At 44.8% G+C, this 13,280-nt stretch overlaps 1 protein-coding gene across 10 annotated transcripts in view; it reads left to right on the top strand.

Moving 5' to 3' along the window:
* Nucleotides 1-263: 263 nt before the first annotated feature.
* The window catches only part of ESRP1 (epithelial splicing regulatory protein 1), a 56,537-nt gene continuing 43,520 nt past the window's right edge, over nt 264-13,280 (top strand). For 9 of the 10 annotated variants that reach the window (XM_027580205.1, XM_027580235.1, XM_027580253.1 and 6 more), the window contains exons 1-4: nt 264-2,458; nt 2,972-3,100; nt 4,362-4,475; nt 7,716-7,830. In XM_027580205.1, coding sequence (XP_027436006.1) covers nt 2,327-2,458; nt 2,972-3,100; nt 4,362-4,475; nt 7,716-7,830 — 490 coding nt within the window. In that variant the 5' untranslated portion in view covers nt 264-2,326. The remainder of the gene's footprint in view (nt 2,459-2,971; nt 3,101-4,361; nt 4,476-7,715; nt 7,831-13,280) is intronic. The other variant, XM_027580213.1, reaches the window with a different exon arrangement.

The following is a 13,280-nucleotide window of genomic DNA, read 5'->3' on the forward strand; positions in this document are numbered from 1 at the left end:
CCGGGCGTGGGCCACCACGCACCGAGTCCCACATCCCCGCCAGGCAGGGCCAAGCACCTGGGAACCGCGCACCGCGAACGCCCCGCGGGGAGGCGGCTCAGGGGAACCGGCTCCTCCGGGCGGCCTCGCCCACTGCAATGCAATCTGGGTGGTTTTTCCAGGTCCCTCCCTGCCTCGCTCCGCACCCAGTCCCTGCCCCCGCGGCACCTGCGGGCCGGGGAAGCTCTGCACGGGGACCTGGGGTGGGGGGCGAGGCGGCCGCCGCAAGCCAGCGGAGGACTGCGGGGGTCCCGTTTCCACCCGGCATCCTGAAGTCCAGACGAGGAAAGCACGCGCCGCTGGAACTCGAGCTGCGTACGAGGACGGTACCGAGCACCCTCGTGGTACCTTGAAGCGCTGCCTGGCCCCGGCGGAGCCTAGCCTCCGCCCGCTCTCCCGGGACGCGAGCTGCTACCTGGGCCACCGGCGGCAGCGCCTCCGCCCGCACGGACCAGCCAGGAAGCGCAGCGGCTCGGCCCTGGGCTCCTCAAACTCCACCCCGCCCCCGCCACTGGAAGCCTCAGCCGCCCCCCACTTTGTCCGCTCTTCCTCCGCGATCTTCAGCCTCCCCAGACACGCATCCTGACAGGTTTTCAGATTTGTACCCGGAGTGGGTTACGGCAGTGCGTGTATGCTTGCCTGATTTCACACCATGAATATAAAGGATGGATACCTGGGGCCCAACTAGTAATACTTCAGACGGATTTCGGTTTCCAAGAGTAGATTACGTTTGAAACCTAAAACTCGAGGAAACGTCACTTCTGGCGCTTTTCTCTCACGTGTCAAAAGGCCCCACCACATTACCTTCCGACCCGGAGGCCGGGTGGTAATGGTGGGCGCCTAAGCCTCTGTGCAGAGCTAGTTTAGCTAGAGGAGGGAGAATGCTCGCAAGGTTGGCCAAATCGACACCTAACTACAAAGGCAAAGGTATGAGTAGGGGGCGTGGGCTCTGAGCGGGGAACTGAGGAAAAAATTTGCTTTGGCCTGATTTAGGAAAACAGTGTATACGTTTTCTTTAGAGCCCAGGGCAAACCAAAGAAAGTGGGCCCAGCCATGGAGAAGGTTCTGGGCTCCAACTAGCAGCCAGGACCGAACAAGACATAGCAATTAAGGGAGTAGTTAAGAGACAAGGAAGTGGGGTCCATTGTGCCTAAATTTCCTCGAGGGGGCCTCTTGCTGCGTAGCGCGCTGCATCTGCGTCTTTGGGCGAAGCTTGGTGGCTGAGTGTGATCCCCCGGCGTCTGGCTGTCTCCAGAAGGTGGGCAGCGTCCCGGGGTTTAGAGCAGCGTGTGCCTGGGTTCCGGCCCGGAGCGGGGTAGGTCCCACGGGGTTTCGCCTACAGTTTGCACTTGAAGGTGTGTTGGGCTCGGGAGCGGTTTTTCCGGTGTTTGGCAACTGCCCCGGCCACCTCCCGGCTACCGTTGGCCGGCACCTCCCTCCGCGGGTCGCCCTCTCGGGGCGCCGCGCCCTGAGTAGCTCCGCACCCAGGGCTTCACCTCTGGCCTCCTTTTCGCTTCCCGGCGCCAGGTCTTTTCCCTTGACCCTTTAAAAGAACCTCCGGCGTCGCTCCCCCCAGTCGGCATTTTTCCATGCCCCCCATCCCTCTCCGTTACCTTCAAAGAAGAGGTGACTTTCTCCCACCCCCCACAAGCGACTCCGGCACTCCCCTCCGCGCCTTTCACCCCTCACCCCTTTCCCGTCTGGCCTGGGCTACCCTTGAGGTGGCAACCGCCTCTTCCCCGCCCCTCACGTCTCCCCCTCCTTCTTTCTCGCCCTCTCCTCTCCATTCATCCACCCATTGTCTCCCGCCCCCTCCTTCCCTTTCCCCAGGCGGCCTCCTCCCCCACCGCTGCCACGTCGTGGTTTGAAGGAGCCAATGGGCCGGCGCCGCCAGGTGTCTCTTACCTGCACCACGTGGGGGAGGGGGAAGGGGCGGGCAGGTAGAGCCACATCCCAAAACAGAAAAGCTTTCAGCCATTGCGCGCTCCACCCGGGGTGCAGCCCTGCTCCTGGCTTTTTGCATAGACGCACCGGCAATTGAATAGAAAAAGGGCAGGCCTCCTGCGCCCTCCTTCCCACCCCCCTTCCTGCCCAGGGTGTGGAGCACCGGCCAGGTGTGGGCTTGGGTGGTTGGTTACCGCCTTTTGCACCAGCCGCGGAGAGAAGGGGGGGGGTGGGCGCTCTTTCTTTTTCTCTTAGAAGAGGTTTCAGCACAGGTTTTCTCGTCCTCACTTCCACCCCACTTCACCGCCTCCCAACCCCCCTCTCCCCCTCCCCACCTATCATCATGACGGCGTCTCCGGATTACTTGGTGGTTCTTTTTGGGATCACTGCTGGGGCCACCGGGGCCAAGCTGGGCTCGGATGAGAAGGAGCTGATCCTGCTGTTATGGAAAGTCGTGGATCTGGCCAACAAGAAGGTATTTCTCCAGGTTTCTGTCCAAATGATAGGAATGGGGCAAGAAGTTTGTTGTAGAAGTTTGGGGAGTTGGTAAACAAGTGTTCTTGTTTGGCCACTTATGAGGTTGGACCCGAGGCCTACAGAATCCAGAGTAAAACCGAACGTTTTGGCCAACACTTTGGAACCGTTTCACTAATCCGAAATCTGGCTCAGGTGGGGAGGCCGGGCGCAGCCGAGCCGGGTTCTCTGCCCGTCGGGGGACGCCCCGCGGAGCCGGGGTGGGATCCCTGGGGCCCGGGTTCCCACTTCCAGGGCCTTTCCGACCTGATCCGGGTGGGGGTGGGGCCGGAGGCAGGGCCGTGCCGACCTCTCTGCCACTGGAGCCGCTCGCGACAAGTGAGCTTTGATTCTGCGCCCAGACCCCACGAGAGGCGCCGGCCGCCCGGGCCGGGGAGCGAGGGAGGAGGGTGAATATGGAGGCTTCCAAATTGAGGAAGGGGAAAACTGACCCCAGCTTCTTTCCCCTCCGGAGGTGGGACAGTTGCATGAAGTACTAGTTAGACCGGATCAGCTGGAGCTGACGGAGGATTGTAAAGAAGAAACTAAGATCGACGCGGAAAGTCTGTCCTCCGCGCCACAGCTGGACCAAGCCCTCCGACAGGTGACAGCCCTGGGCCACGCCGCCCACCCTTATCCAAGCCGCGCTGGCGTCCCCCCCGCCCCAAGGCAGCCATACCAGGTCCCACGCCCTCGCTGGCGGGTCCACGCGCATCCCCCGGCAGGGTGGCGAGACGCCCGGCTGCGTGGGTGGAAACCCGGCCCGGAGGCCCGGGTGGACTTTGGGAGGAGGTCGCTGCTCCTCCAAGCCTCCCAGCCCCTAGGCTCGTGGGCCAAAAGTCGCTAGTTTTCGAGATATTCCTGGGGCCTCGGAATCAGTCGGGCTTTACCAATTGAATGATGAGAGGAGTTTGAATCCTAGCGCCCCAATCCCCAGGTCCAGACCCCAGACGCCCCTGTTCTCTGCAGGGGTTTGGTTGGGTCTGTGGCTCAGCCCTAGGACAGAGGGCGCTGTGGCTGTGGTGTAGAGGAGCGGGTGGTCCCCGCGCGGCGTGCTAGAGGTGGCCCCGGTGTTGTGGGAATCTGAGGGTGCCTGCTCGGTTTCAGGCTTCCGGACTCCGACAGGCTCGGTTCTGGTTGCCCTACTACTTCTTCAGTGGCCTTGGTCCTAGCGCCGGGGAGGGTTTGCAGGCCGGAGCATGTAGGGCTGCTCGTTGGGTCACTGAGACTGGTGGAATCCCCTTAATGGAATTGAGGTGACCCAAAAACCGCCTGCTTCGTGGTTCTGTTGGGTACTGGATCAGGGATAGGGCGGGGCGCTACACACCTGTGCACGGGTGAGGGTCAGATCTCTCACGGCCCCTGCCCTAGTACACAAGGTGGGAATTAATAGGGGTAAGTTATCATCTTGGGGTTCTGTACCAGGAAACGTGTTGCCAGACCTTCCAGAGGTCCTTATACCCATTAACCACATTTGTTTATCACAAACTGGCATCTTTCTTAATCTCGGAACATCCAACAAAACAAAGTAACACCAGGGAATGATGTAATCTGAAGGCAACCTGCTGATGAAACAAGACCCGATTTAAAAGTCTTGAATGTGGATTTATTGCAAAAATAGAAGGAGGGAATGGAAGGAAGAATGTATATACTAAATTCACCTGTCTGAAATGTGGGTTGATTGGAAAGCTTTCCTATCTAAAGGAATCTAGATAGTTTGTGGGAATGAAGCCTTTCTAACATTGCCCCAGCACTGGTGTCCCCTTATATGGCAGTGTGGTTTTCCTTGGTTATCAACACGTGGGGCCACTTTGCCTGGAGTTTGGAAATCCTGCATCAGTTGCATCCCTGTGTCTTGTTTTCAGTTTAACCAGTCAGTAAGCAATGAACTGAATATTGGGGTCGGAACCTCCTTCTGTCTCTGTACTGATGGGCAGCTGCATGTCAGGCAAATCCTGCATCCTGAGGCTTCCAAAAAGGTAAGAGTGCTGGCTTCTCAGAGAATGATTAGACCTTTGGGGGTCACTGGAAGCTGCTTTTTTTTTAATGGTTTATCCAAGTTTCTCCGTTTTTAAAAAAAAATGCATGTTGGGAGTTACTGTTTGATGGCAGAATTTCAGCTTCAGAAGATGACAAAGGAATGGTGGTGATGGTTTCACAACAGTGAATGTATTTAATGCACTGAACTACACTTACATGTTAAAATGGTAAATACTGTGTTATGTGTATTTTACCACAAAAAATTCATGACCCTTCAATAGAGCTATTTGAGATGGCAGTAATTTTATAGATACTCTCTGGTGACTTAATGAAAGTTTCTCCTTTTGTTTATGTTAAGTTTTTGAGATGGTTGACATTCTCCCTTTTCCAAAGTATATGAGCTGAATTTTTGACTTTTAAATTAACAGCAAGTAGGCAAGAGAAAACATTTACTTTAAAATTTTAAGACATTGTAACATTCTTATCTGTGTGGAAAATGCTTTATCTTAGAAAGGAAGGAGGAAAGAAAAAGATTGAATTAAACCTTTTTAATTGTAACCAATTTCATTTAAGAGCTTTGTACTGTGTAAAGACAGCCATATAACTAGTGAAACATTAATTATAGCATACTGCACTTTGACTTAAAGAAAATGTTCAAAACTGATCAAATATTGTGTCAAAACAGTAGGTTCAGCCTCATCTTTTACCTTTGCTGGTCTTTCTGATATAGAAAAGAAAATAGAGTGAGAAAAATACAACCTGACCGTAAATAATGTGATTTCTCTCCCTGGGAAGAATACTGAGGGGCTGAGGGAAAATGGATAGTGTAGAGGGCAGACCCAATGTAGCCAATCATTGCTAATATAGTTGATCTTATCAACTTAATTAGTTTGAGCTGTAACTTTTTATTGTGGTAGGCAAATACTGAACTTGAAAAGATGAAGTAAAATATTTTTAAGGAAACTGGATGAGGCAAGTCTTCAAAGAAAGATTTAGACTGACATTTGATGTCATAAGTATAGTGGCTAGTCAGTGCAGATTTTTCTTTTTATCTCACTAGGGAAGAAATGGAAAGGTACAAGTTATAATGACAGTTTCAAAAGTCTGAAAGAGAAATTCAAGTCCCTATATCTTAAGAGTTGAGAAAACCACTCCTTTTATAGCAACCTTAGTAATTATTCGATTAAAGGGGGGGTGTTTTTCATTAATTAGATGCTAGACCAATTGCTATACCCTCGATCCAGAAATAGATATATGAGGATATTTTTCTTCCCCTCAAACTCCTTTGGAGAGGGATGAAACAATCCTTTCCCTATTGGGCTGAAGGAAAACAGCTGTTTTTATTTTATTTTATTTATTTTTTTATTTTTTTAAAAGATTTTATTTATTTATTTGACAGAGAAAGACACAGCGATAGAGGGAACACAAGCAGGGGGAGTAGGAGAGGGAGAAGCAGACTTCCCGCTGAGCAGGGAGCCCGATGTGGGGCTCAATCCCAGGACCCTGGGATCATGACCTGAGCTGAAGGCAGATGCTTAACGACTGAGCCACCCAGGTGCCCCACAGCTGTTTTATTTTAGATGGGCTGCTTTAAATGTGGGAAAACCTCCAGAGAATAATTGAGACATTTTCCTGAGTCATTTCTATTAGGATTTTGATAAACCTGAAACAATTCAGTATCCTAAAACAAGAAACTAATTTAGTATTGTAAGGTAGTTCTATTCATTAAAAAAAGAAAATCATAAAACAATAATTTGCCATTCAGAAAACCATATTAAAGTGTTTTTCTCTAATATGAACATATTTGAAAATATTCTTCCAGGTGTTTGTAGAAAAATCTATTTTTACAAGGAGCATTCATATACACTTTTTAGCCTACTTTATAATTTAGGATAACATCTTTTAAGAATTAAATGTTCAGTATTTTATGTGGATACAGCTATTTAATCTTACTGTTGAACATGCAAGTTATTATCAACAGCTTTTAAATGAGCATTCTAGTAGGTAATCTTGAAGATTCACCATTTTCTTAGTAACTGTTTTGAAAACAGACCATGGTACAATGATATCTGTTTTATTTTTTTTTTAAGATTTTTTTTTTTTTTTTAGTAATCCCTACACCCAGTGTGGGGCTGGAACTCACAACCCTGAGATCAAGATTCACATGCTTTAATGACTGAGCCAGCCAGGTGCCATGATATCTATTTTAAATATAGCAGGAGCAGAGCTGCATCTAATAGAATCCAGTTAGGAAATCTGGATAGAAAGATATATCATTGTATAAATGTTATAGGTTGCAAACATTAAAAAGTCTTTATTTCCTTGACTTTCTAATGTGTAAATGGGTAGAAATTCCCAGTGAGTAAAGAGAAACTATTTTGAGATTGTAAGAAAAATCTAAATTAAGTTTTAAAAAATTCATCTTTGAAAGTTATTCACTGTGGGGTTCCCCCCTCCACTAGGGGAAACAAAAACATAATAGTATAATATTTGCCCAGACAATTGAACTAGCTTAATAACCACAAGAATGGTGCTAGTAGCTAAGAACAGCAGGTAACTGTTTCTCCTTTGTTCTTGAGATTTGTGGTCTCTTTTTCTCTTTCCTTCCTTCCTTCCTTCCTTCCTTCCTTCCTTCCTTCCTTCCTTCCTGTCTAATTTGAATTCTCAGGTATAGCCAGAATCTTGGTCAGGAAAACTAATGTGGGACTATAACTTGGCACAAAAATCATCCTTTTTAGGTAATCAGGAATTTACTATCTTATTACTCTGAATTCAGTACAGAAAATATGTATTATATGAAACCAGTATTTAAAAATACTGTTTTGTAACTGAATCCTATGTCGAGGTAGACACTGTAACCATAGGCCTCTTGATGAGAACTAAAAGAGCTAATATTGCTGCCTGAAAATACAGATGGTCTGAAATGATTATGGCTGAAAAGAGTGTAGTTTTATCAATCAGAAAATACATGACAGCCCAAATGTATTATAGCTTCAGAAGTGTTTTGAATGGAATGCATGATGGAACACAAATGTAATCTATTACCTTAAAATAAGGTATTTTTTCCATGACACTTGTGTATAGGATGTAATACTGTACTAGAAAATAAAGTCACTCTTTGATTAAAAATTTTAATTGTGGTAAAATATATTTCCATTTGATTCTTAGGTTTCTGATTATTAGAGAAGAATTGAACTAAGTTCATCTAGTTAACAGTGTCTACTTTTGTCCTTCCTCAGAATGTATTATTGCCTGAATGCTTCTATTCCTTTTTTGACCTTCGAAAAGAATTCAAGAAGTGTTGCCCTGGTTCACCTGATATTGATAAACTGGATGTTGCAGCAATGACAGAGTGTATCCTTTAACTGATTACCCAAGAATCATTTGAAAAGATAGCTCCAGATAAAATGGTAACTCAAAGTTTAAAATATTTTTTAAAAGATTTATTTATTTGGGGGGCACCTGGGTGGCTCAGATGGTTAAGTGTCTGCCTTCAGCCATGATCCTCAGGGTCCTGGGATCGAGTTCCCCATCTCTCCCTCTGCCTGCCACTCCCCCTGCTTGTACTCTCCCTCTCTCTCTCTCTCTCTCTCTCTCTCTCTCTCTCTCTCTCACAACTAAATAAAATCTTTAAAAAAAAAAAAGATATATTTATTTGAGAGAGAGAGCATGCAAGCATGAGAGTGGGGGGAGGGGCAGAGGGAGAGAATCTTCAAGCAGACTCCCTACTGGGCCGAGAGCCCACACAAGGCTTGATCCCATGACCCATAAGATCATGAACTGAACCAAAACCAAGAGTTGGAGGCTCAACCAATTGAGCCACCCAGGCAGGCCTAAATTTTTTTTAAAAAATATTTATTTTTAATAAAAAGACATTTATTTATTTTAGAAAGCATGAGCGGGGGAAGGGGCAGAGAAAAAGGGCAAGAGAGGATCTCAAGCTGACTCCTCACTGAGTGCAGAGCCAGATGTAGGGCTTAATCTAACGACCCTGAGATCATGACCTAAACCGAGATCAAGAGTCAGTCTATTAACTGACTGAGCCACCCAGGCACCCCACCCCTAAAATATTTTTAACTTTGTTAGTGTATGAATGAAATTGCCCTGTCCAAAATGTGTCTATTGTACTAGAAAGAACTAATAGTACAATTACAGGCATCTTTAAAAGTTACTTGTTTTTAAAGATTTTTATTGAGAGAATGAGAGAGAGAGAGAGCACATGTGAGGGGGGAGGGTCAGAGGGAGAAGCAGACTTCCTGTTGAGCAGGGAACCCGTTGTGGGACTCAATCCTGGGACTCCAGGATCATGATCTGAGCCGAGGGCAGTGGTTAAACCAACAGCCATCCAGGCGCCCTTTAAAAGTAGTTATATGATTTACTGAATTTGAATACTGATTTAGTTAGATGGATTTAGAGTTGAACTTTTATGATTTGAGCACATCTAAAATAGAATTCAAGTTCACATTATGGGAGTGTCTGGATTTTTTTGGTTAATAAAGAATGTGAAGACTACCTTCTTTGATATTGATTCTGTTCTTGATTATCTTGGTTTTAGGACCTTGACATCTTTTGAATGGATAAGAATTTTTTTTAAGTAGTGGGTATTTCCTCTTTACAAACATTCCTTTTTCTTTTTTTAAAGATTTTATTTATTTATCTGACAGAGTGTGTGTTTAAAAGAGGGCACAAGGGGGGGGGCGGGGGGAGGGTTAGAAAAGCCGACTCCTGCTGAGCAGGGAGCCCGATGAGGGCAGCACTTGATCCCAGGACCCTGAGATCATGACCTGAGCCAAAGGCAGACACTTAACTAACCGAGCCACCCAGATACCCCTTTACAAACATTTCATTGGTACCCCTTTTAATGGTGATTATAATAAGTCATCTTTTGAGATGATAAAATGAGGTTAGGACTTTACCCCCAAATTCTTTCATTACCAAGATCGTATATTTGATGCACTGTGTATTGTAAAAGTAAATTTTATCATCACAAGTCTTATAGTCATGACTGACCCAACACTTTCATCCAGTAAGTCTTTAAAGTGCTAACTAATGAGTAGTCATGTGCTAACATCAGATGTGAAATTGAGTAACAAGTTGGGCAACTCATCTAAAGCCACTATGAGAATCAACTTGAAGTCGGATTTAAGTTACTTTCAGGAACTTGTGGGTTATAGATGTTTATTCTTAAACTTTCTCATTCTTTTCAGGAGCTAAAGTCTGATTCTTGTTTTATTTCAAAACATCTTTTCCTGATTGGAAAATGTTTGCACGTTTTTCCTAACCCCTTGTACCCATTGTATCTGTCTTTTTTCTGGAAGTGGTTAGCTGGAAATTTGCTTTAGCATCACCACTAGTGCTGGGAGGGGAGGGGGTGCAGTAAGCTCATTTTGAGGGAATTCTTTTTTTTTTTTTTTTTTTGGATTTTATCCATTTATTTGACAGAGAGAGACATAGCAAGAGCAGGAACACAAGCAGGGGGAGTGGGAGAGGGAGAAGTAGGCTTCCCGCAGAGCAGGGAGCCCAATGTGGGACTCTATCCCAGGACCCTGGGATCATGACCTGAGCTGAAGGCAGACCCTTAACGACTGAGCCACCCAGGCGCCCTTGAGGGAATTCTTTTAAGAATTAAAAGGTTGGGACAGCAGAAAAATTCTTACTAATTGTTTTGTTGGTTTGAATGCAGTCTGCTAGGGCTACCATAACAAATACTATTAGACTATGTGGCTTAAGCAACAGAAATATTATTTGCTCACAGACCTGGAGTCTGGGAAGTCTAAGGTAGACAAAATAGAGAAACCTAGAAAAAGTAGATGGAGGTCTAATAAGTTATCTAATTTAGAAAAAGACAATTTTAGAACTATCTAATTTAGAAAAATAATATTAAGAACTGTTTATCTTTGACTATTCAGTATCCTGTTTTGGCAAAGACAATCTTCCCCTAGTAATTATAGGTCACATGCTAGTAAAAATTTCCTAGCTACAAGTAAGAGGTTGTTAATTTGGGTTTTTCAGTTTTCTCAATGTGTTGACAGTTCAGGGAAAACTTATTAGAAGTTCATCTGTTTTTTTTCTCGGTTTCTTCTTGAGACCTTCATGTATATAAAATTTGGGGTTATTAGTAAACATTTTCAGTGTGGTAGTCTGGACTTTTTACTTGCTCTGTGCTTCATTATCTACACACCAGTATATAGTACTTTTTAAAATAATATTTTAAAATAAAAAATTGAACTATCTGACATTTAAGTGAAGAGATACGATGCTTTGCCAATTATTTTTTGTCATTCACTTTAATCCTAGCTCTAAAATTATTTGTTGATGGTTCTTTTTTCAAGCACCATGAAGATGAAAATCAGAAATATTTGACTATAGTAAACAAATGAATTGTGAATAATGCTAACTTGGGCTCCATTTCAGACACATGACACTTGAAATATGAAGGAGCTCATGGCCATTTAGTAATGCATTCATTGGAAAAACTAGGGTATTTTCTATTTCTTAAATATCTTAATTCCTTTCTACTTTCTTTTTTTTTTTTTAAAGATTTTGTTTGTTTATTTGACAGAGAGAGAATGAGAGATAGAGAGCACGAGAGGGAAGAGGGTCAGAGAGTCAGAGGGAGAAGCAGACTCCCCGCCGAGCAGGGAGCCCGACGTGGGACTCGATCCCGGGACTCCAGGATCATGACCTGAGCCGAAGGCAGTCGCCCAACCAACTGAGCCACCCAGGCGCCCCTTCCTTTCTACTTTCTTTAGGCTTACATTGGAAGAGTCTTAGATTTATAGTTTTATTCCCAATTAGAAAATAGAATTTTGATCTTAACTGTTCTTATTAATGTTCTATCTACATATTTCTTTTCCACTTAATAGGTAAGAAATCTTAAGCTTTCCTGACAGTGGTTTTTTTACATTGCAGCTGTGATTAATTATTTTGACTCCTATTCAAAAGAAACATTATTGCCTTGACTGGGCCACCAAAGTCCCCAGGTCAAAAACAATCATACCAAATTTGACTATGCACTTGTCCTTACTTGTCCTTATCTATGCAGAGGATTTCCATAATGTCTGGACTGAAGAGTTGTATTCTTTAAGATCACTAACTATTTACCTTTCTCATATGGGAATGACACTGAATTTGGAAATCTAAAGATGGTCATTACACATCCTTGATGGTTTTGCCAAGTAGATGGGGAGTCAGTTGCTCCTGAGGGATTACCTGTCCAACCAGGTAAACCAGGGGAGGGAGAGGCTCTTGCCAACCCTTGGAAAGGAACAAGTAAAATATACAGCTTCCCTTTCCTGGGAAAGTTACTTGTCTTCTCTAAGCCTCACTTTTATCTCAGGTATTCCCAAATGAAAGCTTTGTAAACCACCAGGAGCTGTGTAAATGAAAAAGTAGGACTACTTTGATAAAATAAAGGGTTTAGGAATTTCTTGAATGCAGTGCTGGTCCTTATTTTAGCACTTACTTCCTTGTGTTGGTTCTGAGACCACTTCTGGTATTAGTGTTGGACCTCTCTGAGTTGTTCAAGTTGCAGTTTTGTCACCTGCCTTTTAAAATTTGTCTCAGGAGAGAGGACCTCATTTAGCAGTTGAAATGTGGGTAGCATTTTGTAAGCTTTTTATTTAATCAGGTGTGGTGGTAAAGGTGTGAAAATAGGAATTGAGGCCTCTGATTTTTTGGGGGGATTATCTTAGATAATTTCAGGAAATTAATACTAGTTTTCTCCTGTGAAAAAGACATTTCAATTATGGGACTGTTTGTATAAGTGACTTTTATCCATTTAAAAAAAAGAGCAACCCTATTTTTTCCCCAGTGGTGGATGGGATTACTTCTTCCTGGTTTCTTAACCTGTGTTTTCTTTCTTATTCATGAACTAATTTATTCTCATTAATCAAGACCTCTTCCATTGTGTTTATTTTACTTTACCAAGCCTTTAATGAGAACTTTTTAGTAACGTCTGGCCTTGTAAGGAGAGCAGGTAAAAGAAAGCTTGTGAGTTAAGTGCTTACCATGTATGCCACTAGCAGCCTCCTCACAACCAGTGGAGTGTCACCCCCTTTTTACAGCTGGGGAAACTGAGACTTAGAGGTTTTAGCTAGAAGTGCCGGGACTTGAGCCAGAGTCACTCTGATGTAAAAATTGTGCTCCTTAACTAGGGGGTAATATTCTAGAATTTATAAAGCTCATTTGAGGGTGGGGTTGGCTATTTAAATAGATGATGTCCCTTCTAGGTTTATGTTCTGTGTTTCCTGAGCACATACTGAACTGTAGCAAGAAAGAGGAGTTAATTTTGTAAAACTTCTATCCAGTTGCATCCATATGTGCTGTTTATTATTAGCAAGTACCATTTCACTAGCGCAGTTTTCCACTGTCAGGATGAAAAAAAAAATCACTGAACCACTTTTGTCTCCCCATCCAAGGGTTAGTAGGGGTGTATGTGTGTCTGTTTGTCTCACCTCTTCTTGATGGGGTGAAGGATTTCTGTGTGTGCATGTGCTAATACAGTAACATTGGCCTATTTTTCCCATATATTAAAGATGGAGATGGGCGCCTGGGTGGCTCATTCAGTTAAGCATCTGCCTTCAGCTCAGGTCATGATCCCAGGGCCCTGGGATCGAACAATACAGTAACATTGGCCTGTTTTTCCCATATATTAAAGATGGAGATGGGCACCTGGGTGGCTCATTCAGTTAAGCATCTGCCTTCAGCTCAGGTCGTGATCCCAGGGTCCTGGGATCGAGCCCCGCATTGGGCTCCCTGCTCTGCAGGAGGCCTGCTTCTCCCTCTCCCACTCCCCCTGCTTA

This window comes from Zalophus californianus, chromosome 4, assembly GCF_009762305.2.
Source record: "Zalophus californianus isolate mZalCal1 chromosome 4, mZalCal1.pri.v2, whole genome shotgun sequence".
Lineage (NCBI taxonomy): Eukaryota > Metazoa > Chordata > Mammalia > Carnivora > Otariidae > Zalophus > Zalophus californianus.